Source organism: Girardinichthys multiradiatus, chromosome 18 (genome assembly GCF_021462225.1).
Source record: "Girardinichthys multiradiatus isolate DD_20200921_A chromosome 18, DD_fGirMul_XY1, whole genome shotgun sequence".
Taxonomy (NCBI): domain Eukaryota; kingdom Metazoa; phylum Chordata; class Actinopteri; order Cyprinodontiformes; family Goodeidae; genus Girardinichthys; species Girardinichthys multiradiatus.
The window spans coordinates 14441908-14456719 of NC_061810.1; the positions used below are offsets into that span (position 1 = coordinate 14441908).

The 14812-nt window shown below is 39.7% G+C and overlaps 1 protein-coding gene across 1 annotated transcript; it reads right to left on the bottom strand.

The window, feature by feature from the left end:
• Positions 1-9537: 9537 nt before the first annotated feature.
• On the bottom strand, positions 9538-10437 carry LOC124884044 (von Willebrand factor A domain-containing protein 5A-like; the record flags this gene model as incomplete). Its single annotated transcript, XM_047391634.1, has 4 exons — positions 9538-9818; positions 9920-10034; positions 10124-10290; positions 10377-10437. Coding segments are annotated over 4 exons (609 nt in total), but the record flags the coding sequence as incomplete, so codon positions are not given.
• Positions 10438-14812: the final 4375 nt, after the last annotated feature.

Below are 14812 nucleotides of genomic sequence, written 5' to 3' on the forward strand. Positions count from 1 at the left end.
GAAAATAGCAAAAGGAGACTTTTTTTGCCCTTACGCACGTGCACACACAACATTTGATGTCCTTCATCCCAATAACGTCATAAGTAATACATTAAATCATGTGAAGGAGTTTCATGTTTCACAACAGTGCGCTTCATTTCTTTATGCTATTACCCACATAAAAAGCAATTTTAGATATGCTGATATACATTGCAAAAGAAGAACCAGTGTGTCAGTACCTTAAGTGCTAGGTCTGAATGTGGCCTTAAAAGCTGTCCTTGCTAACTTTGATAAGTAGCTGTGTTAAACCCTAATAAATGTGGAGGGCTTTGTCTTTGTGTGTGCGGATGTTTATAGACATACTATTCATAAATTACAACATATTTCCATTTTTCTGTTTTTGTTTTTTTTACTCTATACATTTAAACATAATCGCTGAGATAACGATCCAAGCAGTAAAACATGGTTTAAAAAAAAGGTTTTACCCAGTGTCCTCTGCTGGGTTGAGACTGAAATGCAGCTGGTTCGTAGAGAGATGACCCGCCAGGCTGTACTTGACCCTCACACAACCTTCCGATGGCTCTGAAGTCTAAGAAAGCATTATTTGTCAAAATCATGCTAGCTATTGAGACCAAGAACACAGCATTAAAGCAGCACAGCTGTCAATCTTTAGTTGGCCATGTGGCCGTTGGTGAGATGAACGTATTAACAGTGATGTAGAGCTAATAAGCTCCAAGAACGAAAACGACCAAGAACACTGTGTAACAATCCCGAGGTGTTTGGGTGTTGATTTTATTTTGTGCGTGTATTTTGACAATTTATTTGCTGATTATTTTGTTCTTACTGTTTGTTGCTTACTTTAGTTTATTTCCCTGTGTTCATTATGGTTAGATGTTTTCATTATTAGTTGATTATTTTGTGTTCTTTATACATCTAGAGTTATTTTCTGTTAGTTTCTTTGTGCATTGCTCTGATTAATTAGTCTCCCTCCTTCCGCTGCTGTGCTTTCTCTATCTGTCCCAGCTGCTCCTCATTTCATCTGATTAGCTTCTCTGGTTCATTGGTCATTTAACTCACTTTACCTCAGTGTTTAAGGACGTAATTTCTCTATTCTCTGCTGGTTTCGTCCTTTGCCTCCTTTCTCAGCCATCCCTGTCTCTCTATTTTACAACCACTCCATGAAGTAACTTTACTTTACTTTACTTTACTTTACTTTACTTTAACAGACGTCATTATGTCATTTCTGGAACAACTGATCAGCTGAAATGAGGCAATGAGTAGGAAAATATGGATGGAGCAGCTCGGAGAAGTAAGATGGGCCAAGACCACGTAAGCCTTTAAAAACACAGGAGAATCTAAAGAGGAACTCTAAAATGCACAGGAGGCCAGTGGAGGGAAGCCATAGTGGGGGTGATGTGCTCTTTCTTACCAACTCCAGTTAGAAGCTTATCACCTGCATTCTGGACCAACTGAAGATGTTTCAGGGAGGACTGGCTGAGTCCAAGGTAGAGAGCATCACAGTAGTCAAGCCAGGATGTAATGAAAACATGAATTGCTGTTTAAATGTTCTGTAAGAAAGGGTTTTACATTTGCAAGCTGCCTATGATGATAAAAAAAAAAAAAAAGCGGACTTGACCTCTGCTCCAACCTGGCAATCTTGTTTAAAATCACTGTCCATTTTAAAACCCAAATCAACAGGGTGAGGTTTACAGGAGCTACTAGGATCAAACACCACCACTTGGGTTTTTATTGTTAAAATTGGGGAAGTTTAAGGCTATCCAAGCTTTAATGTCTCTGACACATCAGAAGCAGTTTGATCGAGAGGGCTTCTTTTAAGTGGCATATATATCTGACTATCATCAACATAATTGAAAAATGTCTCATGCTTCCTGAGTATTGAGCCCCAAGAAGGCAGATAAAGAGAAAAAAGCAGGGGACCTAAGATTAAGCCCTGTTGAACTCCATGGGATAGAGTAGCACAAGATTCATAAGCTGCTATTCTAACACACGTAGTTCTATCTGCCAAGTAAGACCTGAACCAGTTTAATGTGGTACCACAAATGCCCACTGATCTTCACATCCTCACAAACATCTCACAATAGACATACATGCAGAATCTTTTAAGAACTTCCAGTTGGAACCAAAATGGATGACAGTGAACCAGGAATGACTGCTGATGGCTTACCTAAACTTTACTATATTTTCCTCCAAAGTCAGAACTAGAATCAAGGAATGACTACAAACCCAACTTAACACTGTTCGTGTTTTGGGTTCAAAAACTCCAACTGATAGAACAGGCTAACTAATACAAGAAACACAAGGATCATAAAATATTTCCATATATGTTTTGCTTTCCAACACTGTAGCAACATGTTGACTGTGTAAAGGTTTAATCAGATTCAAATCATCAGAAGTAAAGATGCACCAATCAGCATTTCTTGACTGATACCAGTTTCTTTGAGGTCTGATTTTCTGATTCCGACCTTGACTGCTTCCGATTTGTGTATTCTAAGGACTATGGGAAATTAAGAAATGCTGCGTATTCTTAAATACATACTCGTTTAAAATCCAGCAGAAAATCAAGGAAGAACAAAATAACCCCCATTTTAACATCCAAAAACAGTCCCAAACCGTTAAACTGTGTGCTGATGTGCTTAGAGATTGAACATGCTAAACGTCTTAGTTTGAAGCTTTATGATATAGGAAGGAAAATCTGATTTTTTTGTTGTTTAACCTGCTAATCTCAAATCTGACCTGTCTAAGGGAAAGTCGTGTTTCTGATATTCGGTAGATAGCTTGGTGTATCTTGAGTTGTAATTGCAAATAAATGGCAACTGCCACCAAGGTTTATTGCTTTCTGAAGTCAGCGTCAGTGAGAATGCTCTAACTTTCCAACTTGGAACACTTCCAGGGGGATCATTCTGATAATTTTTCCAACTTGAAACAGGGAAATCTTAACTTCTGAACAAAAATGGAATACATCATCAAACCATCAACTAATACATGTTTAAATGTTTTATGTTGTTTTCAGTAATTTTCTAACTCTACTTGTATAATACTCCAAACAAACAGTCAAAACCTGATATCTTTGATGGAGATAATAAAAAATCTGATGCTCTTACCTTTCCAGAGAGCTGGGCATATACAACAGTCCTCTGACCCTGGAAGAGTGATTTTATTGGTGGAGAGAGAACAGTGGCTGACATTCCTTTTGGTAAATCCCATGTGATCGAAATATCCACTACAGCTGGATGCAAAGCCAACCGCAGTGACTCCATCACCTAAAAAACAATGTAAAACTGCTGTGACAAAAATATCACATTCATAATATTACATATTTGAACCTGTAAATGCCCATTCTATACCCATTGTATGAGCGAGGGTCAAACAAAAGCACCTAAGCAGATGTATTTTATTTTTATTTTTAGTTTTCACGGTGTATTTTGGTGCATTCCAACTTGGTTTCGGATGAAGTAAATGTGACTCTACTGCACCCGTCGAAGCTCTCCGTGTGTTTTTGGTTCTGAGGGATTGCTATAGTGAAAACTCGACGCTGAATGAAAGCTAGTCGCTCAGTGCAAGCTAGTCCCACAGTAGACGAGTGCAACCCACAAGTCAGCCGAGAGAGACTACTCCTGTCAAGAATCATTGATACTTCATCACTGCTTTTCCTATTGAACTCTGACTTGGTGAATCACAAGGGTTCAGGCATTGTACTCAGTAAGCATTTTATGCTTTAAATGCAGTTGTGGTTTACTATTTAAATGTTACAGTGTGTGCATTATTTATTATTTAAATTGTATGGGTTGTGTATCCTTCAGAGTAACTTGTGGTATATCAGCAGTATTTACAGAGATATTTGGCATATATGTGGTTGCAACTTGTGTACCTACATGGTTTAAATGTCTGATCTGAGAGTTGTTTCCCAAACCATCTTAAAGTTAAAGCAACACTTATTCAAATTTAACTCCAGACATTTCTACAAAGTGCAAACACACATTAAAGGAACAAAATGTTGTGTCCTGCTGAAGAACCCGACAATGTAGAGCAGCAAGAAGTGAGATCCAACAATCGTACCACCCCAAAAAGCCAACAAAGTTAAGAGTTGTCTTTGATTGTTCTGCCAAGTTTCTCTGTGTCTCACTGAACGATACTCTTCTCACAGGACCTGATATGATTAACTCATTGGTGGGAGTGCTCTGTCATTTCAGAAGTGATGTCACAGGCTATCACCTGTGACATCGAAAGAATGTTCCATCAGTTCTTCGTTTGCCCCAAGATGCATAACTACTTACAATTTCTATGGTGGCCGGATGGACAATTGACACAGTGCCCAAAGAGTACAGGATGGCTGTACATTTGTTTGGTGCTGGATCTTCTCCTGGATGTGCTAATTTTGGCCTTAGGTACTTAGCCCAACAGCACAGATCTGACTACCCAAAGGCCTCAGACTTTGTGGAAAGGAGCTTTTATGTAGACAGTGGGCTGATAAGTGTCCCATCAGTAAAAGAGGCTCAAGAGCTCATCACTGAAACACAAGCCCTTTGCAAACGTGGAGGTTTACGTCTGCACAAGTTCAATTCCAACCAAAGTGATGCTTTGTCTCATCTTGCACCCTCAGAAAGAGCCACTGCAACTGAGTCACTCAACCTCAAACCTGATACTATATATGAAGGTCATGTGCTTGGAATCCAGTGGTCAATCAAAAATGACACTTTCAATTTCAATGTAAACACAAAGAACCAGCCTCCTACTCGTCAGAGCATCAGTGATTTCATCTTTGTATAACCCACTAGGGTTTGTAGCTCCTTTCACTTTAAGTGGCAAAAGTACAGGTCCTTCTCAAAATATTAGCATATTGTGATAAAGTTCATTATTTTCCATAATGTCATGATGAAAATTTAACATTCATATATTTTAGATTCATTGCACACTAACTGAAATATTTCAGGTCTTTTATTGTCTTAATACGGATGATTTTGGCATACAGCTCATGAAAACCCAAAATTCCTATCTCACAAAATTAGCATATTTCATCCGACCAATAAAAGAAAAGTGTTTTTAATACAAAAAACGTCAACCTTCAAATAATCATGTACAGTTATGCACTCAATACTTTGTCGGGAATCCTTTTGCAGAAATGACTGCTTCAATGCGGCGTGGCATGGAGGCAATCAGCCTGTTGAAGAAGGTACAACAACAGCTCTTCTGCAGGGCCACGGTGGAAAGCACTCTGTCTCAGCATGACAGTGTGGTGAGGGAACTGCACAGGAGAGGAAGTATCACGGGTTGTGAGGACAACACACAGGATTATGGGATGCCGTCTGCCCGACATAGATTCTGTTTTATACTACACTTGGGGTATTTGTGTGTTTCTCCAAACCTTTACAGTAAAATTATGAAATACTAATTCTGGTTGTAATATAGATAACCCTCTAATAAAATCTAAAGAGATTGTGTTGTCACCTCTCATGGTTTTGGAGAAATAAATTCCTGAAAGTGGGACAAATGCATATAATGGTTGAGCATTTTGAGGTATTTTGACAAGATATTTCTCCAAAACTGTACAGTAAAATATAAAATATTTATTCTTTTACATAAAACATGAATGTGAAAGTTGTAAAAATGTAATTAATATAAATGTTCTGTAGGTTACTTTTCTGTTTTCCTCTTATTTACTCAACCGTTGCCAGGATCGGTGTCCTTTCTGCTCCATTACCGTAATGAACCTTGTATGCGCGACGCTAATCTTTAAGAGAGCGCTGGTGTCGGCTGGCGTGACCGCGTATTTCTGACTGTCGGCTCACTTGACCGCAGTTTTCTTCTGTAGAGTTGATGTCTCCTCACTGAAGCGACGCTGCAAGCCCTGCAGTTCGAGCAGAAGTTCAGAGATGCGGGGGATCAGAGTCTGCTGCTTTAGTCAGCGCTAACCAATAGGGAAACGTCTTACATCGTTCATCTTTAGGCCCCGCCCAAGATGTTCATGTTTCCAGAACTCAAAATTCGTTGAGTTCAACCAAAAACAGAGAGCGTCAAAACCAAAAAAGCGAGACTCATAACCAAAGATTTTTGACCTGCGCAGATAAAAGTTTATGTTTTGCAAATAACTTTTTTCTCTTTGTGAGAAAAAATGAGTCATTTTATTCAAAAAACGTTTTATCAAACAATTTTGTTTTCTCCCCAAAATAAAATATTCCATTTAAAAAAACAAAATCGTTACAACTCTGGAAGTTTTGATCACAACTTCATATTTTTTGATTGAGATTAGTTTTTTTTGATTGAATATAATTTTTTTGATTGAGATTATGTTTTTTTTTTATTGAGATTAGTTTTTTGTTTGATTGAATAATATTGAGACAAATTTAACTGAATTAGGCTGAATTATTCTGCAGACTAGAGGAAGAGGAGGATGTGCTTCATCTTTGTGACTCTGAACTAGTAGGGCACATTCGTCAGAAAACAGCTCAAGACTTCCTAGCGGCACAACACGGACTTTACTAGCATAAACACTTTGCATCCCTTGGACAGCGGATCGAGGTACATGTTTAGAGATGTATTACTTTGTGAAGTCTGCACTTATGTAATGTATCTATGTTTTGTGTCAAACAAAAGCACCTAAGCAGATGTATTTTCTTTTTCTTTTTAGTTTTCGCGGTGTATTTTGGTGCATTCCAACTTGGTTTCGGATTAAGTAAATGTGACTCTGCTGCACCCGTCGAAGCTCTCCATGTGTTTTTGGTTCTGAGGGATTGCTACAGAACCATTTAAACAATGATTAGATCCATCCATCCGCCCATAAACAAATGTCATATCAGCAACTCCAAATCGTACTCAGCAATTTGTAATTTGTGTAATTAGTAATTTCTCTGTAATTTGCCACGTGCTTGTATGCATGCCTGACAATGTTGGGGCTTGCTGCTCATGAGATGATGGTCTTGCTGTATTTGCTCCCAGATTCTGACCAATGTATCACTTAGCTTCTGGACAATATGAGGTGCAACCTGGTGGCGTCAGATGAACCTAAATATGTTCTCCTAGAGATGTTCTATTGGATTTAGGTCAAGGGACAGTGGAGGCCCGTGAATGTTATCAATTCCTCAATCTTTTAGGAACTGCCTGCATAGTTTTGCCACATGAGGCCGGGCATTATCATGCATCAGGAAGAACCCAGGGCCCACTGCACCAGCAAACGGTCTAACAATGGGTCTAAGGATTTCATCTCGATACCTAATAGCAGTCAGGGTGCCATCATCTATCCTTTACAGGTCTGTACATCCCTCCATGGATAAGCCTCCACAGAACAACACTGACCCACCACTAAACCAATCATGCTGAACAACGTTGCAGGCGGCATAACATTCACCGCAGCTTCTCCGGACCCTTTCACGTCTAATAGATGACCTCAGAGTGAACCTGCTCTCATCTGTGAGAAGAATAGGGCGCCAGTACAGAACCTTCCAATTCTGGTGTTCTCTGGTAAATGCCAGACGAGCTCCAAGGTGCGGGGCAATGAACACAGGGCCTACTAGAGAACGTCGGGCCCTCAGGCCACTTTCATGAAGTCCATTTGTAATGGTCTGGTCAGACACATTCACGCCAGTGGTCACTTTGTAGGGCTCTAGCAGTTCTCATGCTGTTCCTCTTTACACAAGGGAGCAGATACTGGTCCTGCTGATGAGTTAAGGACCTCTGACAGCCGTGTCGAGCTCTCCCAGTGTAACCGCCTGTCTCCTGGAATCTCCTCCATGCTCTTGAGACTATGCTGGGAGCTCAGCAAACCGCCTGGCAAGGGAACGCATTTATCCTGGTGGAGTTGGACAGTTTGTGCAACCTCTGTAGGATCCAGCTATTCATCATGCTACCAGTAGGGACACTGACCCTGGTCAAATGCAAAATTACTGAAAAAAGCCAAAAACATGAGGAGGGAAAAAATGTCTGTGGCCTCCACCTGTAAAACCTTTCCTGTTTTAGGGGTTTTCTCAATGTTGTCCCTTTATTGCACACCTGTTGTTAATTTCATTAAAACCAAAACAGCTGAAACTGATTAATAACCCCCTCTACTACTTAACTGACCAGATCAATGTTCCAGAAGTTTAACGGACTTTATATTATAGTCTGATAAAAGTGTTCCTTTCATTTTTTTAAGCAGTATTTTAAATTTATTAGTAACATCTGATTCATTAGAAATTATTTTTAACATGTTATGTTAAAAAATTCCTGTGCTGTGTCTGTTTTAACAGATTTTACAGCTGTTGTGTTCATGAATCTTTTTGACTTAAATCTGGTTAGAAATGAGTCAAACATTAAAAGTTTTCATATTTAATGTTGATTCAAGACCTTTTGCATTTTACCACCATGGCATTCATTATAAAGACACAGATGACTCTACAGAGGTGAGTAGGTGTGAGATTGACACTTTAAGGTGTTTTTCTCAGCAGTAAACATTGTGTGTGGTGAGCTCAACCATGTCTAGCAAGTCAGAACTTCAAGGTAGGGGTTCTAGCCAAGGGTAAGGTGTGATCCTACAAGTGTTTTCATTGCATAAAGCTCAAAGTTACTTGTTCTATTCACTGAAAAGACCCTCCTGCTCCAGATTCCTGCTTTGAACTTGAAATGGCTGCACCACACAGTTCCTCTACAGTATACAACTAATTTGTCCATGTGATCAACTTTGCTTTGTGTCTTACTTTTGGTTGCATCCTGTCAGTCCCAGTGATGAACTGAGCGTGACCCCCTCCCTCCTTGGCCATCCCACTGATGAGAGCAGAGCTGGCTCCTTCACCAATCCCAAAGGAGAAGCATCTACAACACAGCAGATTGCTTTAGTATACACCAGATTTACAGACATACAAGAAATAATGTGGCTGATTAAATTGTTTCTGTTGTTCTGGTTTCACCTGTGGGAATCTGAATTCTTTCTGACCAGATCTATAACATCTTTGGTGTTTCCAACCTCTCCGTCAGTAAAGACAAACAGCTAGAGAGGAAGGCATGGATTACTTTCTTTATGTTTCACAGTGTAGATCTGCATGAAGCATATGCTGGGAGATCTCAGGTTTTAGTGTAAAATGTAAAAGTATTTTTTTCCCAAGTGAAAGTAAATGAAATATATAAAACATATTAATTAAAAACAAGAAATTAGAAATAAGGATTTTACTTCTTCAGATAACAATTGAAACAGCAGCTCTGATTGTGTGGTACTGTATTTGGCAAGGTACAAACAGACGTGTTAAAACCAATGAATGGGCATGTGTCCACATTACTTGTCTAGGATGACTAGGAATGCTCTGTTTGCTGTAAATATCTTTGAGTGGCCCCAGGATCTCTGTTCCTCCCAGGTCAGCCTCCATCTTTTCAACTTTCTTCAGAGCATCCTCCATTGTTTTCTGTTTGTACTTCACACTCTGACTGTTAAATGAGAACATCCGTCAATCTACCTATACATTTATTTAGAACTAAACAGAAAGAAAATTATTTTAGGCTGACTTATGGGGGCAGTAACTTACGAGAAGATGTGCTCAAACCGTGACCCAAAACTGTAGATGTTAAAGTAGCAGCCCACTGGTAAACTCTTCAATAGGAGTAGCAGAGTTTCCTAAAGAGAGGTGAAATAGAAGTGAGTAACAAATAAAAAACTTTATTACAGAAAGAGAAAATCCTTAAAACCTTGGCGCTGTCCATGCGACTCGTGGATGTTGTGTAATTTAATTGTGACTCCATACTTTCTGATTGATCCATCAAGAACACAAACTCTCCACAGGAGGCGAGTGAGGACATCACAGACTGGGGGAACTCAGGGTACAGGCTCACCATCACCACTGGATCCTCCATCAGAGAGCCTGGAACATGTTGGCGATGGAAATAAATAAAACAAACATTTACTTTCTGATATATTCCAACATTTAAATAATATGTAACACCTTCACTGATCTGTTCTCACCAGGTTTAGCAGAGGCCTGTCCTGCCTCCACCACAGCAGTGGGCTGGTGGGCGTCTTTGTAATAAATCAGCAGTTCAACGTCTCTGTCAAACTTGTGTCCAGCAGCCAACTTAACCTACAGTTGAAAAACACAATAATAGAAATAAAGTTATCTATCTTGTTGGTAACAACCACATCCAGCAGTAACATTAACTCTCTTCCCACCGTGGCCTGAGTCTGATCAGTGTTGAGGTACTGAAGAGGATCCAGGGAGCAGCTGGACTCTACTTTAGAGATTGGACGAGGAGAGGACACTCGGGCAGAAAAGGACAGACTGTAGGGCACCAAAGAGGCTGGAACTGAGATCACCTGGACACTGGGACCTTCACTACCTGGAAACACCATTAGAAACAACTGGGAGTCATTTGTTTTAGGGTTAAAAGGGATATTGCATCTGTCAATCTGCTGGTTTTCCTACCCTGAGGTTGGTATCGAGGGTTGAGGACAGCAGGCAGACACAACCTCAGTCCATCATCATTTTAGGTTAGATTAAAGCAACTCATTTGACAACCTGATAATTATGATAATAATTGCAATATGAAGGCATCAGACTGTATTAAAATGGCTCAAATATATGAAGAAGTAAAAATACATTTAATAACGTGCATCCTGGCATCAGAATTGGTATCAGTCTCAAAGTACAACCATTTTAAAAGTCTTCTTCATTTTACTATTGAAATTATTTGGACTGTAAGTAAAATGCTGTTTGTGGTGATAGCAGAGAGGAAGTGTGACCATTAGTAGATGAAGGGGAACCACAGTTTTACATTGTGGGAAGCAAGCAAATGCTTTCTGTATCACAAAATATTTCACATCAGTTATGCGATTTAATCCACTGTGACACAACATAAAGATGCATTTTTATTCTGGTCTTTGTAACAGTGCTCTATTGCGCAGCATCCTAAACAATTCAGTTACATGGAGGACAGAGAAAGTAGAAGAATTAGGAAAAAGTAACTTACCAGAGAGGGAGGATGTTGGAGCAAACAACCAGCAACCAGATACACTGGATACCCTGCACTTATATATACCAGGTGGGAGGGGCTTTGAGTTTTCACTAGGCTCCAAAAGCTTATTGAATGATAATTAAATCATGTTTTTCCCTTGTTCTAATTACGTTTTAATGTGTACAATGCATGTATGATTTGTTAGCAAGCTCTACATATTCTGGAAAATTTACTGTACATCTAAAGCAAACAATCTAAGATTGGAGTTTGTTATTAGAGTAGATTAGAGTATATTTTTGTTGTTTCATGAAGCCCATTACATTTATAGCTTTCTTTTCTCTGGTAAAGATAATTTGACAGACGTTTTCAACAACCTGAGTTAAATTTGTCTCAATATTATTCAATCAAACAAAAAACTAATCTCAATTTAAAAAAAACTAATTTCAATCAAAAAATATTAAGTTGTGATCAAAACGTCCAGAGTTGTAACAATAATTTTTTTTTAAATGGAATATTTTATTTTGGGGAGAAAAAAAAGTAGTTTGATAAAACTTTTTTTGATTAAAATTACTAATTTTTTCTCACGAAGAGAAAAAAGTTATTTGCAAAACATAAACTTTTATTTGCGCATGTCAAAAATCTTTGGTTACGAGTCTTGCTTTTTTGGTTTTGACGCTCTTTTTGGTTGAACTCAACGAATTTTGAGTGCTGTAAACATGAACATCCTGGGCGGGGCCTAAAGACGAACGCTGTAAGACGTTTCCCTATTGGTTAGCGCTGACTAAAGCAGCAGACTCTGATCCCCCGCATCTCTGAACTTCTGCTCAAACTGCAGGGCTTGCAGCGTCGCTTCAGTGAGGAGACATCAACTGTACAGAAGAAAACTGCGGTCAAGTGAGCCGATAGTCAGAAATACGCGGTCACGCCAGCCGACACCAGCTCTCTCTTAAAGATTAGTGTCGCGCATACAAGGTTCATTACGGTAATGGAGCAGAAAGGACGCCGATCCTGGCAACGGTTGAGTAAATAAGAGGAAAACAGAAAAGTAACCTACAGAACATTTTAACTGGCCTTTACTGGCCTTTACTACAGCTAAAAACAGGGACCTAACTGGTCCTTCAAAGAAAGAAATTGCCAAAAGACTAAATGAAGAAAACAAAAATGGGAGTGGGACAGGACTGGGAGTCGTTCTGAATGGGAGCGGGATGGGAGTGGGAGTCAATTTACCAGGAGTGGGACGGGACGGGACAGGATTTTTTTCGTTATGCTGGCCTGGGATTGGGATGGGACAAGACATTTTTCTGTGGGAGCGGGATGGGACAGGAGAGAAAATCCACTCCCGTGTCACCCTCTAATATGCACCACTTTGCTCCTGAATCAGTGACTTTCTCACCAACAGGCCCCAGTTGGTGAGGATAGGGAAACACATCTGCCCCACTGATCCTCAACCCTGGCACGCCACAGGGTTGCGTTCTTAGCCCTGCCCTCTTCACCCTATTCATACACAACTACTCTGCTGTTCACAAAACAAAAATGGTTGTGAAGTTTGTGGACAACACCACTCTGGTGGCTCTTATATCTAACAATGATGAGAAACTGACACAGTGGTGCTCCAGGAACAAACTTATCCTGAACACCAGCAAGACCAAGGAGGTTATAGTGGATAACAGGAGGTCCAGGAAGACTGAACACACTCCTCCCTGCATACAGGGGGAGCATGTTCAGTCTTCTGTGTTGAAGTTATCACAGTTTCGTCTTTTATGGCGAGAAGTCAGATTTTGAGGCATGGCCACATCCACTTGCTTTCATGTAGCAAAAAGCTTTTGATAACTTTTGATCCCCAATGCTTTAAGAGCATACTGAGTCCTTTTGAAGTCTGTAAGTCAAAAGCTGTAGACGTTTGTACAGATGCAACGTGTGTAAATGACAGAAAATGGCGGATTTAATCCAAAATGTCCGGCTTCCTGTGAGATTTGGACCATGGCTTCAAAAGACATTTTTGTTGGTCCTGAGAAGTTACATACGTGTACCGAAATTCTTAATCCTTGACAAGGCATGGCTTGGGGCTGGTTGTTTTAGTGCTTCTAGGGGGTGCTGTGAAGGAATTAGGCCATGCCTACTAATTATTTGAATATCTTTCGAGGCTGGACTAAGATAAATCATATTGAATTAGATGTAGATCGGATGAAAATTTTGAAAATGTGATTTAGGACTTCGCCATACCACCACAGCCACACCTTCAAGCCAAACCTCTCAGTATTGGAGACCAACTTAGATTATCTTGTCATCTTTCACTGCTGACAGTTTTATGTTGATCACGTAAAGAGGTTCAAATTTAGAACTTCCAAAGTAAAATATTACACTTCCTGTTCTCAGAGGGCGGGGCTTCAATTATGTCAGCATTTGACCATTGAGTATCATTCGGGGCCAGATGTGAATCAATCCCAGAAGGTTTCATGTCTCTATGACTTTCCTTGTAAGAGCTACAACAATTTTGTTTTCTTGGCGAGAAGTCAAACTTTGAGGTCTGATTTTGATCAGTTTTAATCCTCCATGCCTTAAGGCAATACTGACCAACTTTAAATCCAATAGCTCAAAATCCCTAGAAGGAGTTTGTCAAAATTTGACATGTATGAAATGTCAAAAGGGACCTTTTGACCCAAAATGGCAGACTTCCTCAAGACTGTCAAGATGACAGTGGACTTCCTTAGAACAACCACCAAACTCTCTCCACTCACCATCCTCAACACTTTGTCTACTGTGGATCATTTCTGGTTCCTAGGAACCACAATTTGTTGGGGGAGGGGACATGAGATGATCCTCATACATAGACACTATAAGGAAGAAGGCCCAGCACAGTGTGCACTTCCTGTCACAACTCAAGCAGTACAACCTGCCACAATAGCTACTGGTCATCTTCTACATGATTATCATTCAGTCTGCCTTGTGTTTAAATTCCTGGTTTGTGTACACAAACCAGGGCAATAGGACTGATACATATATATTTATTTATTTCTTCTGGGGATGATTGCAAGAGTAAAAACTGCATGTCAACAATATTTTTTACAGTATTCCAGATTGTGGTATAATATGTTTTTAGAGAGTTCACACCTTTATGTAGCACTGTCCAGACAAAATTGGAACATTTATGATGCATGTTAGCGCCAGATGTTAACAGGGCCAGTAGCATACCAAAGCCAAGGAAAGCTCATTTTCAGAGCCTTTGTAGACTTGCTTCAGTAACACACACACACTGAGAACATCACACTGCCTATTACAAGTAATATAATGTTAGAGTAAAATGTGCAGTCACGATAACATTAATTTTTAAGACTTGTTAGGATGCAGTAGTAGATACAGTTCACTGCCCTCCAGACCAGAAGACTGTTGAAATGAAGATCACTAGCTTGCATGATAGCCCCTGTTCAGTTCTTGTAATATATATGTTTTATTTAAAAGGAAAAAAGGAAATAACCCTTAAGGAACAAGCTTTTCTGGATTCATTTTATTAGGTCTCTTGCTTTGGAACATTTTGCCTGAATGCAATGCCTGGAATTGTTACAAGTGCTTTAGAAGTTTCCTATTTGAACTGCAGTCCTTATGTTCATGAAAATACAGAGCTCAATAATCTGCTATCATTAATATACACAGCTGGACTCTCTAAACTGTTTATGAAATTATCTGAATCTGGTTTAAGATAAGTGCTGCCTTTTTAGTCACTAAAATGAAGTGACAAGATGCACCTTGGAAACCCTTGGTAATGTATCTGTATCTGTATTGTATTGTACATTGTTAAGACACTTCAAGCAAAACACATGTTTGGCTCTAGGCCTCAGCACTGGCTCTCCACTGGATTGTGTGTTAAGCTCCCTGCTCTCCACCCTCTACACCTACGACTGTACTCCAA